Here is a 22987-nt window from a genome sequence, read left to right as displayed (position 1 = left end):
CATGAATTATATTTAGCACACACTGACATGGAGGACTAACCTGCACCCTCACTGGCCACTCAGTCCAACAGAAACACTTCTTAAGCGAAGGGTTTTATACTTTTCTACAGACGGGAATGTTTTTGATCTGTGCTCGTACTGACACCAGGCAGGGATTTATATAAATTGTGATGACTTGTTGAACACTGGGCATTGATCAGGTCAGAGTGGGAGGGCAGTGGGCGGGATCACAGCCTCCAGTGAAAACTATCTTAGGGAAGTTTATCTTGGCGCTGCATTTTCCTTGGTGGTTTGGGAGAACATGGCCTCTGTGTGAGCTGAGGAGGCTCAGTCACCAAGTGACTCTGGATCTGCACTGCTGTAGGAGATGAACATTATCAGGTATGTCCTTCTTAATGAAGATATGCCAGATAAACATTTCAAAATAGTTACAAAGTTGTTATAATTTGGTTATATACAGATATTTTATATTGTAGTCTATATCTAATGGTAAATTTATGAATGAAGGCCCAGTTTCCCAAGACCCATATTTTGATTATTGGGACCATTCCTAAAGGACAGTTACAGTACAGTTATTTTTAAAGTAAATCTTTGCTATAACATAACCAATAGTTCCCCGAAATTTAAACTAGAAACCTGAATCTGGATTTGGGGAGCACTGTTGGGTATCAGTGTCACAAGATTTATGCTGAGGTTCAGCCTCTCCCCAGCCTGCTCCAGGGCTTTCTCTCACACACAGTCAGCAGTGTCCTGGCCTGTTTTATCACCGCACACTTGATATGACACAAGATTTAAGAATACAAACAGTGAATTCATGATCAACCAGTGTTCCTATTGGTAAGTCTTTTCTGGGTCTTCAGAAGTACAGTAGCCTTTGGTTGTACAGCAGCTGGAGCACTAAGCCCTTAGCAAAAAGAAATACAGAATAGAAATGGTTGCATCTCTGAATAATATTATACAGTAAGTCTATACCTGCTCTATATGAAAAGTGTCTTGGGATAATTTCTGTTTGGCTCCATATAAATAAAATTGACTTGAAAGTAAATTTTGTAGCATCTAAACATTTTTGACTTAATTTGTTTATTGGATTGAATCTGATCACAATGTAAATGCACAGATTCCATAGTTGAAAGTTTATTAATTCGATTATTTAATAATGCATTTCATCAAATTAACATAATTATTTCCATATTTAAGTGTGACAAAGGTATTTTGCATAACATAAAATACATAAAAGCACAAAATACTGTGCTGGGTATCAGGCTTATTTGGATCCTACAGTGGCTCTTTGCTTCTAAATCTGTCTCTGAAGCCATTATAATCAATATATTTTATAACAACAATAGGTCAAATGACAATGTTTAATGAAAAGGTGTCACTTGTAGTGACAAAGCCACATGAAATTACCACCCAGCTCTGCCATTCTCCTTAGCACTATGGATCTTTTCTAGTGTCTTTCCACTCACTGCTTTTTTTTTTTTTTTTACACAGCTTTACTGTTTTGGTTCATCACCACCATTCTCTTAGCGTTGTTAGAGGCAGGCAGCTGTTATTTCCACTGCCTCTAAGCGTCTAAAAACCAGGTACTGTTGTGCAGCTTCTGAACATATTGTACAGAAGTGTTTCTTTCATCCAACTAAAAGTAAACTGTAGTACTCTGATGAAGTTTGTATGTTTACACCTCACATTTTCCCTTGTCCTTACAGGCACATCTCCTGGTTTTGTCAATAAAGCTGAGTCTGTATCTGTGAGCCAGTATGGGGGACTGGAACTTGTTGGGGAAGCTGCTGGAGAGCGCCCAGGAGCACTCTACCGTTGTGGGCAAAGTCTGGCTGACAGTGCTGTTCATCTTCCGCATCCTGGTGCTGGGAGCCGCCGCTGAGAAGGTGTGGGGCGACGAGCAGTCCGGATTCACCTGTGATACCAAGCAGCCTGGTTGTCAGAACGTCTGCTATGACAAGACCTTCCCTATTTCTCACATCCGCTTCTGGGTGATGCAAATTATCTTTGTCTCTACACCAACTCTCATTTATCTGGGCCACATCCTTCATCTGGTCCGCATGGAGGAAAAGGAGAAGCAGAAAGAGAAGGACCTGGCCATCCAGAATGAAAAGCAGCAGCAGTTACTTGGCAACAAGACCAAGAAGGCCCCAGTTAAAGACAACCAGGGCCATGTGCGTCTGCAAGGCGCTCTGCTGCGGACCTACGTCTTTAACATTATTTTCAAGACCCTGTTTGAAGTGGCCTTCATTGTAGCTCAGTACTTCCTGTATGGGTTTGAGCTCAAGCCGATGTACACCTGCGACCGCTGGCCGTGCCCTAACATGGTGAACTGCTACATCTCCCGACCCACTGAGAAGACAGTCTTCATCCTCTTCATGCTGGTGGTAGCCTGCATCTCACTGCTGCTCAACCTGGTGGAAATGTACCATCTAGGTTTCACAAAGTGCCACCAAGGGCTCCGCTACAGACGATCACAGGCTGCAAGCGAGGCCCCCAAGCACCTAACTGAGGCAGTCATGCCCTTCGTGCCAAGCTACAACTACTTTGCTAGTCATCCTGCAGTGCCTGAGCCTTTCCCTACAGACTCAAAGTACGGCATGACAGAGCCAAACTCTGCTTACAGCCCCTACAACAGCAAAGTGGTTTACAAGCAAAACAGAGACAATATGGCTGTGGAGAGGAAAGGTAAATCAGAGCCAGACGATGTGAAGGAGAGGAAAACCTCCAGTCCTGTCTTTGAGATGCCTGTTGAAAATCTGCGCAGAAACAGTCAGTCAAGCAAGCACAGCAACAACAAGAGCAGACTGGACGACTTGAAGATCTAGGGAAGCTTCTGTGTTTCTATCCAGGACTCAGCAACAACATGCTTTAGCCTGTAAAAATATTTGCATGAGTATGGAAAACTATTGGGGACAAAACCACTGAGTGAAGACAAAACAGATTATAGCTGTGATCAATTTGCAATTCAAGATTTGAGAGCACACAGGGACAGCTTTGTAAGTATAGAACATGTATCAAGTGCATTTTCAAGAACTCTTCAGCTGACAGTACTTTCTTTAATGTGAAAGGTTATTTACCCACGGGGATAAAAACGGAAATATCTATAATTGTTTCAGATTGTCAAATCTTTTTTCATGGATAAACCCAAGACAGCAAGTAGCATGATATTAAGCCAGGCTTTAACAGGGCGATGCTTAAATACATTTACTCTGCTCTCACCATGAGTTTGCGTGTGATGGACGCAACTTTAAAGACAAAAAGCAAAGAAGGCCCACTGCTCATTCAAATCACCATCTTACATCCTCTTTTGGGACTGATAACTCACAGTTCCTCAAAACAATGTTGTGTGTTTACAAATCAAATTACACCGAAATTTTTTGCACATGCTCAGTCGTTTTGACATTAATGATCTTCCGTATTTGTGAGTGATGACGATGCAGATTATTTGAGAATTTTTTTGTTTACAAGTAACTTACTTAAACTAAAACTGTGAGGTGCACGGAAAAGATGTAAACACAAAGGCAAAAAAAAAAATGTTACACTTGTTTGTAAATACATTACAGACATGAATTTCTTACTGTCATTTGAATTATGTGAGGATATGTGAGACTCCAGCATTTAAATACGCATAGATATACATTTAAGAGCCTAATAGTTTACCATGACACATTTCTCAAATGCTGTTAAAGAGACTTAGTAAGTTTTCTGCTGAACATTTGCTGTCAACAATCAAATATTGGCAATAAATATTAATAACATGTTCATTTGGATTTTCTTGAAAAGCAGAAACCCTGATATGCACAAACATTCAATTATTGTACTTACTTCTTTCTGACTGTAATTTGATTAAACTGATGTGCTATAAAGGAGTGTTTTGTCAAAATTCTTCTTTTAATTCAGATATCAGATCTACTGTGAACGACGGGCTAAAAATAACTTCAATTTCTTCACCACCTGTCATGAAAATGTCACAGATATACTCCTTTCCTTTTTTCTGCTCACACGTAGCTTTTTTCACAAGGTGAGCTGATGATGATGTGACATAAATAAAAAATGCATTCTTCACCCTGCAGCTCAACAAATGTCACAGTGACAGACTATGTTGCTATTCACATAAGATGACTGATGTTTCAGTGTTTATATCAGAGCATTATGTAAGTAAATGTGAATTTAATGTGTGTGACATTTCAAGTATTTGGATGCTGTATGTTTTACTCAGCACAGTTTGGGTAGTCACAGCATTGAATGAATGTCTTAATCATTTAAGTTGATGTAGACTTCACATCCAACTCAGTTCTACACATATCAAACATGGAAATGAAAACAACTGTTTTAAGCTATCAATATTATTATCTACCAGAGGAGAACTGCCTATCTTTTTAAAGCTCAACTTTATTGCAAAAATGTATCTCAGCTTTTTATATTGAACTCTGTTGTTTTCAAAAAGATGAGCATAATGTGACATTAACTGAAAAGCTGATGCATGCAAATATGTACGACCTAGGCCTATATCAAAGACTTCTGAACCATAAATACAAGTGTTTATTTCTATAGTGTGTGTTTTGAATCTTCTGTGGCTCAAGATAAGATTAATGGTCTTTCTGATGTTTTACAAATAGATGCTTGGTTTAGTTTTTCACAGGCTGAAAGATCCCAATCTGGACTCTGATTGGCTGACAGCAGCTTCCTACAGACAACAGTGATGTGTTCAAACAAATGATATACTCTCATCTGATTGGATGGGAGTTGGTGACTGTTGTGTGAGAGCCAATCGACAGCCAAGTCTTGTCAGTTTGCTACTGTTTGAAAAAGTAACATAAAACTAATAATAGGACTATTTTTCGATTATTGACATTAACTTAAATTGCTCAAACAACTTAAGATTTGACACAAACATTACTATGGTATGCACCGCCCTATGATGATGTGTGACACTGTGTGGTCACTGCTACAATCTACCTTGTGTATCAATGCATCACTGTTTTTTATTTTTCCTGGAGCTGCCATGTTAACTGCTTGGTTCCCACCAGCTGCTGCACTCACAGTGCAGTGTGGATGGACGCATTTCCAAAACACATACCATCATACACTCGTGAGAGCTATCTTTCAAAGGCTTCCTCACTGCTGCTATAAATAACTGCTCATGCACACTTGGAGGCACATTGTTGGTGAAATGGGGGTAGGAGGCCAAAAATTTCTTCTCCTGCGTCAGCAACAATAACAAGTTGTTGCCAACAGTTTAGCACAAATACAGAGGCTTGTTGTGCATCAAACCAAGAAGTGCCATCAGAATGCTTTCTCAAGGAGGAGGGTTCAGACACAGACATTAAAACATTACAACATGTCTCTGCCCAGCAGCGGGTTTAAGAACTGCAATAGTTTCTTTCCTTTAGTGATTTAGACACTTTAACTTCTTGTTGGCATGTAAGATTAAATATGTAGATGTGTAACGGCTGTAGAACAGTTTGTCTGCGAGAGAGGAGAAATGCTCCAGCTCTCCACTTTTATGAACCAAGATAAGAACTCTAAAACCTTCAGAGGAGCCTGATCTCTCTTGACAGAACAAGGCTGAAAGCTGAACAGGTGATGGGGGTTAAGGTTATGAACTCAGAGTTATAACCATACGCAACCAAATCTCTGAGCCAGAATAGGATGAGTGATACGCAGACACCATCCATCACTGAGTCAAACTGCTGCTCGTAAATCAGACTGAGTCCACACTTTGGGATGAGTCAACGAGGGGACATTTTTCTGTTAATTATGATTCATTATGGGCTCCAGGTATGACCGCATGTTTCTGTCATTCCACAAAGTAGCTATTTTTGTTCTTGCCGTGTCACCAGTGAGCGGAAATGTCCATCATAGAGCCTTCTTTTCTGGTCAAAGTCATGAAAACTTGGCCTTTACTTTACAGTGAGTTTACATTAGTTAGTTTCATTTCGATCAGTCAACATGTTCTACACATCATTAGCATGTGGATTTACAAAAAAAAAAAAGAATTTCTGGTTTTCAAAAAGTTAATTTGTAACACATTTAACAGCCTGCTCCCATATAGATGTGGTGTAAGAAGCCATAAGTGAGGAAGTCACAACAGTGTAGTTTTAGTGGACTGTAGATATTTATTGTTAGTTATTGGTGGGAGAGTCAGCTGTTGTAAGGAAGCAAAGAATTTCCAGACCTGTGAAGTTTGGTCATGACAACTGTGACAGATACAGTAGGCATAGCTGCCTTGTGCACCTTTTAATCATAAAGTGGCTGTAATCAATATTTATGGTAATGTGAAAACAATGTGACAATGTGAAAGGCATCATTCATACTGATGAAACTACAGAGAATCATTACCCTGAATCTGCACCCCCCCCCCATTTTGAAATTGTATAATTTTATACCAGTGTCTTTAAGTTCAATTTTACACAAGCCCCAGTTTTGCACACGTGATATAATTGTCTCAACTTGTGTGAAGGCATGTGTGGCATGTTTAAGTGTACTGTGTAATTCACTGCATTACTGTAAGTTAATGAAAAGTTTAGGTAAGATCGATAGATAAAATACTTTATTAATCCCACATAATCATGTGGTAGTTCTGAGTACCTGCTATCACTCTTAAGTTAGAAAAGTGTTCTGATTGGTCGATTTGTAGCCTTATTCTGATTGGTCAGTTTGTAGTTACATTCTGATTGGTCGGTTTATAGCAATGTCCTGATGGGTTGGTGTGTAACTGTGTTCTGATTGGTTGATTTGTTGCCTTATTCTGATTGGTCGGCTTGTCGCCACCTTCTGATTGGTTGGTTTGTAGATTGGTCCTGATTAGTCAATTAGTTGCTACATTATGATTGGTAAATTTGTAGCTGCGTTCTTTGTGAACTAAGAATTGAGAAATGTGAATTTGAAACTGTAAAAACTTTTGTAACTGGATCAGTCTATTTCAGATACTATAGAAAAGTTTGTTAAACAATAAAATCCTACATAACTATTTTATATGATAAGCTGTTCAGATTCATATGGACAAATATATGCACACAGGCTGGAGCTTTGACCTTTAAAATACAATTAATACCTGTCTGTTAACATTTCATGACTCACATTTAAATTCATGGTGATGTTTGTAAAGGTGCTTCAGGTTAACACTCAGCAAAGACTCAAACCATTCTGTTCATAGAATCATCACTCTTTATTCTGGTACACTTTTTGGAAATTAAAAAAAAAAAAAAAAAATCATAATCAAGCAGGTAAACAGAAATATCTGTGCCTCACTTAGTTTGCAAAACAAGCTTTCAATCAAAACCTAGTCTACAAAAAGATGTAGACTACATTTGCACAAGTAAGGATAAAAGGACTTGGTTAACCATGTACTAATGCAGCAGCTGGAGCGTTATCCAAGCCCATTGTATACACTCTGATGCTTAATGGCAGGTCTGACAGCATGCCAGAGGGCTCGAGATTTCCAACTCTCTGATTTTCCTTCTTCTGTTCCTATTAAGTCACCTCCTTTTATATATTTCCACAACAAGAGGAAACCCCAAACTATTTGAACTAAAAAAAAATACGAAATTATCTCACGTGCCATTTTTTTTTTTTTTTACAAGCTATGAAATATTGAGCATCGAAAGGTTCATCTTAACCACTGTTCTGCATTTTCCCATGAAGACAAATTAATCCTTGAAAACAAACTTGTCTCTTTTATGTGATCTCTTATTTTATCCTAAAATATTATCAACACATCTGAAATAGACTAAACATGCAATAAATGTGGCAGAAATATAACAACACAATCTTTGATAAGAGGCTGTGACTGAAAATAATTTCTTGAAGTCTGGAGATGGTGCAAATGCAGCACGAAACTGCAGGCAAACAGTCATACTGAAATACTCAGACCACAGGTCTGAGATCGTTGTTGTAAATCATGGAGATAAAGCTGCTGTTATGAAAGGCTACAATATGATCAGTTACTCAGCTTCTGAAGCCCCAAGCTAAGCTCTCCTGATACTTTGCTGCCTCAGTTCTGTTTCATTATGGCTTTAGGTACTGAAACAAAGTCACTGCTCGAGTTGTGGATTTAAGGAGTAACAACATATTAAAGATGGAAGAGGTGTAATTTGATTTTGTTTTTTTTTTCTTTTTACATTAGTCATGTAAACAATAACAGTGATTTTTTTTCCTGTTCCAGTGAGAACTGAAAGGAGTATGTATAACTCACTTAAAAAATCTACTCTATGTCAATTTACCCAACAATTGCACAATGAAATACATTTCAGATTGGTCTTAAGTGAAAAAATAAGTACTTCATTAAGAAAATAGCAACACAATGTTCCTATCAAATGGCAAAACAATAAAAATATAGCAAACAGAGAATTGCACTTGCACCTAAGAAGCTTCAAAAACACATTTTCCCTATGCGAGCAGAGCTAAAGCTCTATACATTTCAGAATTTGGCCCCTGAAGATGACATGCTGAAGCAGTCATGACCTTTTGGAATCCAACACCTCTGAGATCTGGCCGAGACACAGGCATATATCTACAGCTTGTGAATCTCAAACAACTGTGCAAATTATTCGGTGAGACAGAAGCAAAAACAAAGACAAGAAGCAGATAAGAAGAAAACAACAACTGAAATACTGTAAGTCAAATCTGGCTTTCTGTAGCGAGTGGTAATAGTTGCTCTTTGTTGAAGGCTAGCATAATGTGGCAGATCCTGTAACTATGCTACACATGCTCTATATTTATGTTACAGACAAGCTGTAGCCTATATATAACTCAGTCATATACTATATATGTCCCAGGTCGAAAAAATATCCCTTTTCTCCTTTTTATTTTACACAAATTGCACCCTGAGATTTGATAAAACAAAATGTCCTTCAAAAGGTTTAAGTTGTGTCCACAACAGTCTACTAGCTCATATATTACATTTTCAATACAAGCCTCATAAATACAATAATCCAAACGACTATTGAGCTGACATTTATGTACAAATTGCTGCACCTGTACTAAAGCATAACATCCTACGTTTACAGTAAGACAGAACATCGATAACTGGCACTGTGAAGATCACACACAGCACATTTCCTACACAACTGCAGAGGAGGACACAGGTGGTCTCCCTGCAGCAGCACTGTGCAGTTCAAACTACTTTACCTTTACAGGTTATAGTTTCAAGTATAATATACTTGAAGTCGTGCTATAACATTGTTACTGTGTGTGCTGCTGTTGGAGGGAGGGGACAGATGAGAGTGCTGTGGTAGTACGGCATTCTTGCATGTTATTGCAAATGCATTATACCATAATTGAATCTTCTATGCTCTCAATCAAACACATCTGACATCTCCACTCAGATCTCTGAAATTGGTCTATGGCTTCTGGGAACAACTCTACAGCTTGTCCTTGCTCGCTGTGCGACTGTTAATTCTGTGCCTCTATCAACTGAAAAGCTGGTGTTTCTCACAATAAACCGACATTTACAGGATAAGCTGAAGTCACAGGACACATTAGCATTTACAGGAACTTTCACTTTACAGTAGTGACTAGGCATCTGAAACATAAAATATATCAAGACATCGAGAAGGGCTCTCAGTCACCTCGTCTGAGTCATTCGTTACGGAGGTGGACTTCAGTTTGACATCAGAGACAGTGGGAAGGACAAACTCCTCTGTCATGTTTCTGAATACAGAGGACAGGACTGAATGTCCCTTATACAATATAAAACTATAGTGTCTGTGCTCCATGGTATATAGGGGAAAAATATTTCAAACCACAGTTAAAATCTGATGAATCTGAGGCTACATGAGAGAATGAATTTCATCAGTGAGGCTGAAAATGCATAATCAGATTTGAGGAACAGCAGCCTACAATATGTGAGCAACGACACACATCATAAAAATGCACTGAAGGTGTGGGTCAGTAGACTCTTACAACAGTGTCTGAAATGTCTTAAAGATGTTGCGCCTCATCCAAGCCACACAAACATACGCACACACACGCAAACTGCATCACAGATTATGAAATCTGATGTCTCCTCTTCATATGTGATACCTCTTCACTTCATCTTACTGCCTGCCTCACCATAAAGCCATTGCACTATCCAAGAGAAATGAAAATTCATGGTGACTTCTAGGTTTGGATGAGAAGCAAAGTATCAGTTCTCGTATGTATCCTTTCACTTGTTAGTCTTTAGCTTCAGCTGGGCAACCTTAGCCTGTCCCAGTTTGGTCTGGATGTCGACAGGCCTTTCAAAAAAGCTGACTATGGCCGGCTCGTTGAGCAAAGAAGCCAAAACCTGCTCGAATGAAAACGACCACTCCACCTCTGAGAGGACAGGCCCTGCATCCTGACTGTTGTGGGAGCTGGAGGTGTCGGAGCTCTCTGGGGTGCTAGAGGCTTCTGTTGAAGACTCCTCCGCAGCAGAGGAGCTGGTGGGCTTTGTGGACTCTGGTGGGCTGCTCGGCTCCTGCAGCCTCCGTCCCACCTCCTCCATCCTCAGGAGGAGGCTGGTAACGTGGGCCACGGCTCGATACAGAGATTCCTCTTCTGGATCGCCATGAAAAATGTTGTACAGGGTCTTGGAGAACTGGATGAACTGAGTCTGAGAGAGACAAAAATAAGCATGTGCTGTATTGGATCAAGTCACATTATCAGCACATTGTGTAGTTAAGTCTCTTCAGGCAGTAAACACAACATGGATTGAGTTACCTGATTAATACGGGGTAGGTCCTTGATGGTTTCCTCCTTCTTAAGTATTTCATTTTGCCATTGTTTCAGGTAGGCCTGCAGGTCCACCTTTCCTCTACCTGTCAGTTTTACATACAGACTGTACATTATCACACAAAACTAAGACAATACAGTAATGTTATTGTAGCCATGGGGTGTTTCTAATAAATGTGGGTGTAACATTACCTCTTTCAGGGCTTTTCCTTATCACACCATCCTCTGGAAGATCAAATGCTGAAATTTATAAGTAGCATGTGAACAAACTGTATGGTGAAATGTTTCAGGAAACAGTCAATGCATTCAAGACAGAATTAAAACAGAATTTAGGTGGAAAGAGGGAAAATTGGAAATTTGAATCTTAAGGGAAAAGAAAGAGTAAAGAGGCTAACCAGTGAGTCTACTCAAGTGAGAAGAGTCTTCAGTCACTGGAATAAAGTGCTGGATTCTTTGCTCCTTTAAGTGCAAAGGACTACCTGTAAAAGCTGGAAGATACTGTCTGTGAGCGCACTGAGATGAAAGACCAAGAGACAGAAAGTGATAGAGGATCCACATGAGTAATATAGATTCAATTTGTTAGAGAATTTGATTAAAGAAAACATACACGTGCATTTACACCGAGTTCTCAGTTTATTAGATACAGTCTAATGCAATCATCCCATCTGCCAGTGCTGCAATAGATTGTGTCTTTGTGAAGTTTTCTCCTTTTCTCCCTCCAACATGACTTGATGTGTTGTGTTTGTACTCATTTATAAGCATTAGGGGAGCTAATAAACTGGTAACTCATTGTTATGCACAGTATTATTACACGTCTATAGACACATTCATATATATTCTACACAGAGAAAACTGACTATTGCTGTAAAACTAAATTAAGGCATTCCCTTGGAAAATGCTTTCTGCCTGTATCATTTTGATTTCTCACTCTACTATTATTTAAGATGTACAATACTTCTACGCTCCGACCCCCACCACTCACTGTGTGTGCATGCATGCATGTCAGTTTGCATGCCTGGATTAAACAATTATCCTCACAAGCCAGCACTGTCATTATATTTGCCCGATAGCTTTGTGCTGCATTAGTAGCACAGCCTGACGTTCAGCATGACTTTTCCTCTACTGCCAGCAAATGACTAAAATTTTCATCCCAAATCTAACGTATTCCAAATCTTATAAACAGGTGAACATGAACTCAACTGAATACTGTGACATCTCTGTAAGACCTTTGTTTGTGTCAACAATACACCAAATTAAGTCTCAGTCTACTTGTCACAAGATAATCATGATTAAGGTGCCAGTTTACTCCATCCAAACTTCTTGTCAAATGGTCAGGTAGCCTGAGAAACTCCCTGACACCTCTCTGACATCAGATTAGGGGGGTTTCTGTCCAACTATTTCTTTCTAACTTTCCAAAACCCACAATCAAACATTCACATCCACTTCACACCATGAGTGGGCAGATGTTCAGAGCTGAGAAAGGAGCCTTCTAGCTCCCACACAACAATTTTTCAACTATGTACAACTAAGTCCAACGCTACTGTCTTCCTGGAGAGGATTTTTAAATGATAACTTGTCACCTCCCTCTCAGTGACTACTCTCTACCTCTGAGGGACCCTTGATTTCCAACATGGTCACACAACAGGTCTTATGAGCTAGTTCTGTCATAAACTGTCCCTTATGCTCCACAGATGTTGAACTGTTAATGGTGCAATCCCATCTTTGATGTTTTCATCACTACTATCTGTAATGTTCTCAGAATAGGAAAAAACCTTTGGTACTGTGTGGGGTACGCAGAACACTGCAGCCTTTAGCAGAGCCGTAGCTTTAAGTTGAAGGTACAACAAGACATGCTGTTGGCCTTATAACCAATCAGTGCACAGGGGATGTCACTGAGTGTCCCCTCCTCTCTGAATGAACGAGATAAGTGAATACAGCTGCTGGACTGTGTGTTTGGACTGAAAAACCTACAGACTCTCTGCTCTAAATAGCTCATGATTTCATTTCTATGATCAATGCTGTGTTTGGTCCAGTTCCAATGCCTCCCCTTACACAGTCATAGACTTTGATGTGGGCTCTCACAAAGTCCATGAGGGTTGAGGGCTACACTGCTGTGAAATCAGCAGTGTCTGAGAGCTCTGGTTTAAATTTTCAGCCCCAAATCTCTACAGACTTTGCTTGAGGGAAAAACCCACAATATACAGCATAGTGATATTAATGGACTCACTGTCATTAAGAAAAATGAAAAAATAAACTTAACATGGAAGGAGTGAGCAAAATGACATTTTCCTTTTAATTATGAGCACACTTGTCGTTTACAAGCACTGTGCACACAGGTTTTTGTCTTCTGATGGCAGGATTTTGACCTAAAAAATGTTGATTTGGTAAATCTGCAGGTACAGAATAGCCTCTCAATCCAACTTTGGGGGGGGGGGGGGGCATTGGAGTCTACCATCTTGTTTGGACTGTGATGTCCAGATGGGACCTGTCCTTGGTGCTGAAGTGATGTGCACTCTCCATGAGACATAAAACGAGCTTTTCTGCTTGGTGTCCTCTGGCTCGGCACATCACAAACAGTGACTCAGTACTACTCTGCTGCTAAGCTGTCAGTTGTAATTTGAGCAGCTCTTCCACATCACAGATCCTCTGCGGAGAACATAGCCCACTGCAAAATGCCCTTACAGCTCCTTACACCCATCGTTGCTATGGCAAAGATCTCTCACCCAGCTTGGACTATTCTTACCCCTGCCCTTAAGCACGCAGTGCCACATCACGCAGACAAAAGCCACATATTCAAGGACAGTTTCTTCCCCCGGGCAATGTGCTCACTCCACAAATGCTGAGTTATGGACTGGATTACTGAAATGACAACTTGTACATTTTCAAGCCCTGTAGAAAACAGACTGATGTAACTCTGTCTGACCTTGGCTTTTACTTCAGCCTGCCTCTGTGTGTCTGTGTGTCTGTGTGTCTGTCGTGCTATTGCTCTCATGTGACAGCATAAGACAGAATCTGGAGACCGTAAAGAATCCTGTCTGAAAACATTTGCTGCACTTGAACTTTGAACCCAGCAGGAGTCTACCATCACTGTCGATATGTTGTGAAGGAAATGGGTCAGAGGTTGCTGAGGATACACTAACACAGTTCAGTTTTGTAGTTTACAAGACAGCTGTCACTGAGACAACACATGGGGTTAGGAGTTAAAGTTGTCACATGAAAACATTTAAACATTTCAAAAATATTTTTCTAAGTTAAATTTAGATTTGCTGCTGCTGGTTTTATCCAAGGTTCATCACTCACCTGGTGGCAGGTGCAGCTTGAAGAGGAATTTCAGCTTATTTGTGAAAGATCCACTATATAAAATGTCTGCGGGAGAAGAAACATGCAGTTATAGCTGTGGGGATAGTGAGGTCAACAGCTGCATTAGTGGAGAGGAGAGAACAAGTGAAGTTACCAAGGGCACAGCAGAACTCTTTAAAGTTGACGAGGCCATCCTGGTTCTCGTCTATCAGACGGAAGACCCAGAGGGAGAGGGTGCTCTTGGTGGTGCAGAAAGCCCAGGGCTCCAGTAAGGAGAAGAGCACGCTGAACTGTTGGAAACCCAACTGGTATTGTTCCAAATAGGCCAGGCTGGGGTCATGATGGAGAAGAGCTGGACTCTGCATTGTCCAGTAGCAGCTGAGGAAATGCTGCCTCTGAGCAAAGAAAACGAAGAGAAATATGATCTGTCTACGTCCCATTTTTTCATCACGACCACTGAAGATTCTGTATTATGTTTTTGACTCACTTTGAACAAATTATAAAGCTCATCAAGGTGCGAGGCATTGAATCTGACTTCTTGGGACACCACGCGAATCTGAAAACAGATTTTGAATCCTTAATGTAACAGTAACAATGTAATTACACTAATTACTCAAAAAAAAATCATTGGCCACTTACAACATTTTGTTTGGTTGTGTCCTCCAGTGTCTGGATCACATACAGTTTGTTTCTCTTTCGTGAGCTCTCGACTTCCTCTGAACGGATGTTTCCATATTTCTGTAAAGAAGCAAAATTAGATAAATCAACCACCACACTGATATCACTGACCGACACTGACACTGGAATATCTCGCAGTACCTCATAGGCCTCTCGGATCAGTTCACTGATGTCTACATTCAAGTGGGATGCTTTATCATTATTGCCTACTGAAGCTTGCTGCACTGTTGGAGGCAATGGACTGTCTTTGTTTGTCACGCTGTCAAAGAATCTAAAAAAAAAAAAAAATACCATCAGAGATAGAGGTACATTAATTCACAAGGTCATAATGTTTAAAATGTGTCAATCCTTCTTTGTTTGTATTCACACAGACTTGTTGAGGATGGTGACGGCCTCTGCGTCGTCGTGGCAGCTGATCAGAGCCTCCATGTTGTAGTCCAGCACAGCCAGGCCGAGCTGCAGAATCGCTTTTATGCCATCGTAGAAAAAACAATCCACCACATTCACAGCACTCTCTATGGGCAGGACACTGATGAAGAGCGTGAGAAACCAGGACAAGGACACGGACGAGAAGAAACTCAGGTCTGTCATGTGCTCCACCAACTGGGGGAGGTTTTCTCGAATCAGATCCTCGAACACCGCCTGGTCGACCAAAGCGCCTGAAGAAAGATGGGCAACATTTTGAAAGAAACAGTTAATTCTGAGATGTTTGAAATTTTATTTCACTAACTACCAGCAGAAACAGCATGAGAGTGGCAAACTTTGCTTCCGCTCTCACCAATAATTCGTCGGTTAAAGTAATCCGGCAGCATCCTCTCACAGACAGCTACCAAGAGCCAGAAAGCCTCCTCTTCTTTTGCGTAGAGCAGGAGAACTGAGGTGAGTATGTTCATGGCCTGAGCAGGAGAAAAGGACACACTTTCAAAAAACAGACTACTCCATTTCTAAGCATAAGATTAACTGCAAAGATGAGGCCCTTATAAAGATGTGTCTGTCTACCACTGACATTTGTCAATGCCTTTATGAAAATATTTTCAATGGTTTTAAATCACCTGTGGCCTTTCTGAAAACCAGAGCCTTTTTTTTAAAGCACTTGCCCTTTTTCAAAAATAGCCTCTGCCTCTCAGGGTTGCTGCACAATGTCACAAACTGACTACTCAGACAAGAAGACAGGGGTTACAAGTCTGTACCGTAACCATCGCCTCATCCGTCATTGTTAAACCACAAAAGCAAAAGATAATCTCACATAAAAAAGGCATGATTATGAGAGCATGTGCATGTTTTGCATACTTATATTTTTTAGCAATAACAAACCTCTGGAAAGTAACCGTAATTGGCAAATGACCATTACTGCATTTTAAGTGCAATCAGCACTTTCTTGCCTGTTAACTACGAGCCTAAAGAAATCAAAACACCTGGCAGTATCCGATTTTAGGGTTCCTGTAAGCATAGGCAGTAAGGACTCTGCGCAGAGCTGAGATTCCTGTGTCACTCTGAAATGCAGGGTGCTCTGGCAGAGAGCGGTGCAAGTCTCTTTCGATCTCATCTGTAGCCAGAGTGCTTGTGCCCAGGGACTGTTCAACCAGCTCAGTGTAATAGCCGGGGTGAGTGGCCATGTCGTTCACAGCTCCTACAGAGGCAAAAGCACAGTCAGTCCAAAAACAGCTGCTGCAGTGATCCAACACCACCATTCTGTACTGAATTATTTATGTTGAGTGAGCACTTGAGCACATCACACTCTCAATCATGCCCGGCTTCGTAAACAAATCACTGGCACTGCATATCATTGACTGTGCATAACATGGCAAAGTTCATGTTTGATGTATAAATACCTGAAAAAAGCATCCACAGCTCTCCCCTCAAGGCCTCGGGAACCCCACGAACAATCAGGTCTCGTGTCTTCCTGGTGAAGAACATATTCGTGCCACGTCCATATTCAGAGAAATGGATGTTCCAAGACTGCTCCTTCATCTTTTCTTTGAGCTGTCAGACACACAGATAGCACCGTTACTGTAGACGCTCTGCAACACATGCTTCATCTGTATTTATGTCCACCCATGAATTGATTGGACACCCACCAGCACTCACCCCCAGCCTGCGGTGCACAGATATTCTGGTGCATTACAATTACATCAAGGTAATCCAGTCACATTTGGTCAGTGAATGTGGTAGTTCTCCACAAAATGCTGCTGGAAACAGACACATGCTTGATTCGAACAGAACTCTGGTATTTACCATTTTGGGGTCAAGGTTTTCAACATCCTGGGGGTGGAAAACAGTCATGAGCGCCTCTGTGCTCACAGCCTTGCTGCTGCCTTTCTGTCCCACCATCAGAGTTACGTCCTCCGGATTGTCCTCGAAGTGGTTGATGAGTGACTGACATTCACCTCGTATCGCCTTAGAGATAAAGGCAAACCATTTTTCATTGTCAGAGACCACTTCAATCTACAGAATGAACAGCGAAGAGTAAGTAATGAAAAAAATCCTGCAGTTAAACCATGTTACCTCTGATGAAGCAGAGTGCTGAGGGCTGGCACTAATGCCACACCTGCTACGAATTGTGTTGGCAAGCCGCTGGTAGTCCCGCACCTCCGAGAATCGCAGCGCCCTCTTGCCTCGCACACACACCGTTAAAGCCCTGCTGCTGGAGTCTGGCTTCTCAACGTTAACAACCTGGAAGAAAGCAAATGTTGGCAGACCTGACAGTCACTTCTGAAGTTTCCTGCTATTCATCAGTATGTAGGGTGCAATCTGAGACTGTGCGTAATTGGAAGTGTTTTTATCGATCCAGTAATATTGCCTTTGTTTGACTTCACCTCTCGCATTGGAATGATGACATGGCATTGGCTCCCATCCTGACTGGCAAAACACAGGTAGTTCTCAGACAGACAGATCTTGCCAAGTGTGTTAAAATGACTGAAGGGCACCCACAGGAAGCTCTCGTACACCTCTAACAGGTTTTCCTCTTTGGGAAGCCTGAAAAATGTCCGGAACTGCGCACTCTTTGCATGAGCTTCTAGGCCTCTGGGGGTAGAGTAAAGAAGAAAATAATTTCATGAGCAGAACATCACATTTAAGTTTTCTAAGTGCATCCTTCAAGGAGCCTCTAGAGACACATGCAAAACAGTCTCACAATAATCTCTACATAACAGTCTCTATATTGTCCTGTTGCATTATAATAATACTAAACTTAAAAATGTATTTAATCATTTATTTTCTACATTACAAAGCATTTCAATATCAAAGCAAAAGCTGGAAGCTTTGTAATAAAAACGGTCAAAGTAAACAACTACAGCAAGTTGATTTTAAAACCTGACACCCATGGTATCTTGTGTAACCTACCTGACACTCTAGGCAGGTTAAAACAAACACAAATGCTATTTGACTCAAGTCTGACTTGATGTTTATACTCTGGTTCTTCCAGTTGGCAGCCAGCACTAACAGGATCATGTAAAGCTGTTGAATGTAGCAGACAGACTGTACCTCTTGGTAATTTGTAGGGGGTCGGAGAGCGCTGGCTCTTTCTGGAAGGCCTCTTTGTCAAAAAGGCGCTTGATAGAGTAGTCAGCCAACTGTTCCATGATAACGAAGGTTTCATTAAGGTGCAGCAGCATGGAGAAGTAGTGATCCTCTCCATTAGCCAAGACATGGATGCTCTCAGTCAGAATAACGTTAGAGGTTTTCTCCAGCCTCCAGATCTCGTCCCAGGAGATGACCAGTTTCACTGCAGAGTCATAAAAATCATATTGATTTAGGCTCACAGGCCAAAGCACAGTGATGGTGAATGAATGGGTAAATAGGTGTTATAATTATTGTGCAGTTCTGTTTTCATTGTATCCAACAAAGTCAAATTTCTCATTAATTAAAATACCTGAATTTCACTGCTGTAACAACATACTTAATGATGCCATTACAAAGCACTGCTAACATCAAAACATTCCTAAAACATCACTCGGTGTAGCGACTTATTCATTAGCTTCCACTATGTTTTTTTAAGTCCGCCCCCAGTATGAGCTCTGATATAATGGCCTTTTCACAATTATGGCAGCTGTCATTAACAGGAACTATTTTATAATGAAAAAATGTTCCTTTCAGAGCATAAAGGCCCACCATGGTGGTGGTAAAGGAGCTGCCACAGTCTTTGTTACCATTAATGAACATTATCAAGACAAACGGCAGTGCATGTCAATGAATGGCACAGAAATGGCTTACCCTCAGCTCCCAGCAGGTATGAATAGAAGCACAGGAAGTTAGTGCTGAGGTAGAGCCAGCCCTGGCAGGGAACCTTGCCTTTCCAGTAGCTGCATGAGTAATATGTGACCAGCTTTTCCTCTGGTGGCAGCTCAAACCACTTCTCAAACCTCAAAAGTGCTTCTCTGAACTTCTCTGGATCATCCTCCAGCACCAGGGACGTCTTCCCTTCCTCAGCAATAAGACCCTAACACATGGAACACAGTGGGTTTACTGCAGATCGAGGGTGATAATAGAACCATGCATCATGTTCATCACAGCTGCTGTAAGAATATCTATATATGAACAACAGAACACTTTTTATTATCTTTATATTTACAGCTTGTTGTGCAAAATGACTGATGTTCAGAGACCAGAGCGTTACAACAATTACAGCTGTGTTGAATATTTAGCTGTGTGGGATGTTCTGGGCCCCCGATAAATAAGAATATTCTTATAAGTCTTACTCTGATCTTGCCCTGTACAAAACTGGTGATGTCTTCGCTGGAGTCAAAAACAGAGAGCGTCCTCATGATGTTCTGCTGCAGCCAATCCCAGTGCTGAACAATCTCCTCTTTGGTGACACCTGACCCAACACCAAGAGTGAGAAAAATTAAACAAAGCTTAAACACACAGCAAAACATATAAAAATGCTGATTCGTAAGGTGGCACATGCTTTTATTTTGAAATGAATATCATGTTTGCGTTTTTGTTTTTTTTAATCACTGAAGAAAAGAGAGTTGTTTTGTGACTGAAAAGGTCAAGAAACATTTAGTGTTAATTCTCACATAAACTTAAATAATACTGGTTTATGATTCTGACTTAATTTTGCTCAACTTCATTACATTAACAGTGAGTGTTTTTATGCTATTTCAATGCAGCCTATTGAACTGTTTGCCAGAATAAGATGAAAATACAGTGACATACCACATGCTATTGACCAGTACACTTGTGAGTCTGGTGTGTGGTGAAGAATACGGAAGGGAGCAACTTTGGATGTGGAGTCCAGCACAGTATCCAGAGTTCCCACCAGGAGACCTGTGGCATACGGCACACTGTCATTTTTAACCAATCCTGCTACACATCTACAACAATCTTTCATTGCATTTTCTCACCAGTGATTGGTTACCATGTTTTTTAACTTTTTAACACAGTTGTGCTGACCTGCTGTATTTACTGATGATTTGACAGCATCAGAGAATATGAATAACTTGCATCACAGACTGTACCTTCACAGTCATACTGACGGTGGAAATGAGTAATCCCCTCCAGGCCCATGTTGGAGCCACACAACTAAAATTAGCAATATCTGTTACCTGTACAACTTCTCTCTGACATGCCCTCCATGAATAATTAACAAGGTCGCAGTGAAACCACTCTCTCGTGCACTGCATCAGCATTATACTGGCCTGTCTGCTGAACATAGATCAGCTCTCCACTTGTTCTACTGGTGAGCTGCAAAATAGTCAAGGCTTCAAAAGGATCAGACACCGTTCACATAATTTATGTTCTCATCTGCTCAGAACAACATCGCACAGCAGAGGACAGGCTTAAACACATAAAGGACACTTCAGACATAAGAGGCTCTTGTGGAGAGAGCTTCAAGTGCAGCATGCTATGTACCATCAGGTAGTATTTAACCACCACTATCATTAAACCAGTCAGATAGGACATCAGTCCTTTTGTCTTCAACACCATTTATTATCATTAATTATCTATTACCTTATGTCACACTGTGGCAGGTGGTTAGAAACTGTGAAACTGTACAATCATTGGTGGTATTACCAGCACTATTTTATACTGATGATTTTCAGAGATCAGTAAGGGATGTCCTGCAATTAGGTTTACACAACAGGGTTTGTCTCAGATGTAATGTAAAGAACAATGCTGCTATTAAACCATTTCTAACAGTTCAGCTGTTCAGTTTTTTGAATATGCACCACCCTTTCCTATAACTGGGAGTACAGGATATCCCTCAGGGGCAATTTGGCTTAGAAAGAAATATTAAAAACAATGAAAAGAATTCAATATAAAATTAAGATACAAGGTCAAAAATATTTGATAAGACGAAAAAAAAAAAAAATTAAATTCATAATTATCCATATGGAGTAGTGAAAGCCAAGGATTAGTGTTCCTTCCCCAAAATGTGTCATTTAAAAATATCAGTAGGTCTGTTGTTGGGCTGGATGAATTGATAATTTGAGCAGTACAAAATTAATCAATGGCCACTTTTATAGTTGACTAAAGTAATTCAACAAGGACAAATGTCAAAAATGTATTTGTTTTGGCCTCTACAATGTGAGGATATGCCACGCTGCAAATTCAGTGACTTTGGGTTTTGGGTTCTGGGAAATAGTTTTTTGTTTGTTTGTTTGTTTGTTTGTTTGTTTGTCGTTTTACTTTGTTTTGTTTCAGAAAAAATTGACAATTAATCAAAAACATACCAATAATTAACACAACGATCAATAATGGAAACAACTGTTAGCCCCATGCAAAAAAACATTACATCTGATTTTAGCAGAGCTATAGCATATCCTCAGTGACAGCGCAACTGAGCTTCAGTGTCACAAAGTCAGGGACACGTCTGTTGCCCAGGGAGCAGCCCCTGACAAATACACTGACACTACAAATCAAATTGTTTTATTTCAAGCCTGTGGGAGAAAGTGCTGCAAATATCCACAAACAGGATGAACTGTCTTGGGTCACAGCATGAAAAGGTAAGTGCTTACAGAGGCTTGGTTATCCCTTTGAAGATGGTCCTATGATTTTGAGTCTGCTTTTGTCAATTGGTCAGTTCAGTTGTGACTTGAATCTAAATCTGACACCACAAAAGCTAAAAGTTTTTAAACCTATGTACATCCTGTAACCCAACCACAGAGAGACAGACTGACTGAGCTTTCCCATGTGACCTCCTTGTCAGCTGTGAGCTGTAACACACATCAAACAAACCAAATTAGCCAACATGTTGACATTCACCCAAACAGACCCTCAATCTTGCAGACTGCAGCGTCAACACCGAGGAGCCAGCTGTTCACCACTTCAACTGCTTCATGTCATTTTGACACTTGGTCTCTACCTGTTGCGATGAGGGTTTTTTTTTTTTTGTTTTTTTGTTTTTTTTAATATGAAGGCAGTGGGTTATACAGCAGCACCCGCCCTGTACACGGCGGGCAGCACATTAGCTTAGCAAGTGTATGGCGAGCTAACCCGTTCATAAGGTGGGTTTTATTTTTAATGTGGTCTGGTGAAGCCACAGCTGCTGCCCTGACCGTGCTAGGAGGCGACAACACAGCCGCTAACGTTACCTGTCAAGCCGCCACCACCTTCTCCGTACCCCCGTCTCCGCTGCAGCACGAAATACTCATTATCCTTCTCGGTGACCCATAATTTAAAGGCGTTTTTCAGCAGAATCTCTTCAGGTTTGAGCCACATCTTTCAAATGTCACGGAGTTATCTACCAAATCCAGCTGTCATGTCACGGTTATCGGTAACGTAGCCCGACATCAAACCCGTGGACATTTGTTTGTGTCCGAATCCCTCCCTTCCCACGTCGACAAGAAATGCTGCCAGGGTTGCAAGGGATTATGGGATTGTAGTTTCCGACGAGAAGGCGGTCCTAAGCGACTCATTCCCTGAGAAAGGCTATTTCATGAATGAAATGGGGGAGGAAATTATTGAATACCGGTAACTGGTGACATAATATCTATCGTATTTGTTGATCTTTATTTTAAACGCAAAAATGTTTTTGTTTTCATCCAAATAAGTTATTTATAAGTTATTTATTAGACACCTATACCACTTCCTGATCAAATCTTTATTGCTACTGACTCTATAGGTGCACCAAGACCATATATTACAGCCACATAGTCTACATATGTCCACATATTGTGTGTCGGTCTCCTCACCAATATATTTAATAATAATAACAATATATGTGTGTGTGTGTGTGTGTGTGTGTGTGTGTGTGTGTGTGTGTGTGAGAACAATGCATGTTGGGTTTTTTTGTTGTTTATTCACACATTTGTTATTATGTTTTTATTTTGGCTAAAAGAATATTTTGGAGATTTTTTTCCAATGAACT

General features: G+C 40.6%; 2 protein-coding genes across 3 annotated transcripts; one reads left to right on the top strand and one right to left on the bottom strand.

Annotated features, from left to right (window-relative positions):
- The first annotated feature begins 106 nt into the window (after positions 1-106).
- On the top strand, positions 107-3872 carry gja2 (gap junction protein, alpha 2). Its single transcript, XM_071461430.1, has 2 exons — positions 107-381; positions 1707-3872. Exon 2 carries the CDS (start codon positions 1758-1760, stop codon positions 2826-2828), a length of 1071 nt encoding a protein of 356 aa, XP_071317531.1. The 5' UTR covers positions 107-381; positions 1707-1757; the 3' UTR covers positions 2829-3872.
- A 3287-nt stretch (positions 3873-7159) lies between these two features.
- On the bottom strand, positions 7160-22449 carry tbc1d8b (TBC1 domain family member 8B). 2 transcript variants are annotated; one of them, XM_071460577.1, is made up of 21 exons: positions 22212-22449; positions 19834-19944; positions 19374-19492; positions 18889-19114; positions 18160-18400; positions 17493-17700; positions 17182-17349; positions 16912-17073; positions 16509-16659; positions 16092-16306; positions 15455-15572; positions 15050-15335; positions 14818-14947; positions 14638-14736; positions 14486-14554; positions 14153-14393; positions 13999-14064; positions 11094-11186; positions 10891-10938; positions 10687-10784; positions 10013-10579 (listed from the first exon to the last, which is right to left on the bottom strand). In XM_071460577.1, exons 1-21 carry the CDS (start codon positions 22336-22338, stop codon positions 10154-10156), a joined length of 3402 nt encoding a protein of 1133 aa, XP_071316678.1. In that variant the 5' UTR covers positions 22339-22449; the 3' UTR covers positions 10013-10153. The 2 variants fall into 2 exon arrangements, with proteins under 2 accessions (XP_071316679.1, XP_071316678.1); XM_071460578.1 differs by lacking the exon at positions 11094-11186 and having other exon boundaries at positions 7160-10579.
- Positions 22450-22987: the final 538 nt, after the last annotated feature.

This window comes from Trachinotus anak, unplaced genomic scaffold, assembly GCF_046630095.1.
Source record: "Trachinotus anak isolate AG129_WGS33_773 ecotype Australia unplaced genomic scaffold, CSIRO_AGI_Tana_v1 ptg000024l, whole genome shotgun sequence".
In the NCBI taxonomy this organism is placed as follows: domain Eukaryota; kingdom Metazoa; phylum Chordata; class Actinopteri; order Carangiformes; family Carangidae; genus Trachinotus; species Trachinotus anak.
Note: the sequence above shows the minus strand (reverse complement) of the source record. Positions and strands in the feature narration are given on the sequence as shown.

What these genes read in the sequence shown, in the direction of transcription:
- gja2 (XM_071461430.1), top strand. Translation starts at nt 1,758, where the DNA reads ATGGGGGACTGGAACTTGTTGGGGAAGCTGCTGGAGAGCGCCCAGGAG.
- tbc1d8b (XM_071460577.1), bottom strand. Translation starts at nt 22,338, where the DNA reads ATGTGGCTCAAACCTGAAGAGATTCTGCTGAAAAACGCCTTTAAATTA. An exon ending in TCATCATTCCAATGCGAGAG is followed by an intron (nt 17,350 to 17,492) that starts GTGAAGTCAAAC and finishes GCTTTCTTCCAG; the next exon opens with GTTGTTAACGTTGAGAAGCC. An exon ending in AGCTTTATAATTTGTTCAAA is followed by an intron (nt 14,394 to 14,485) that starts GTGAGTCAAAAA and finishes TTCTTTGCTCAG; the next exon opens with AGGCAGCATTTCCTCAGCTG.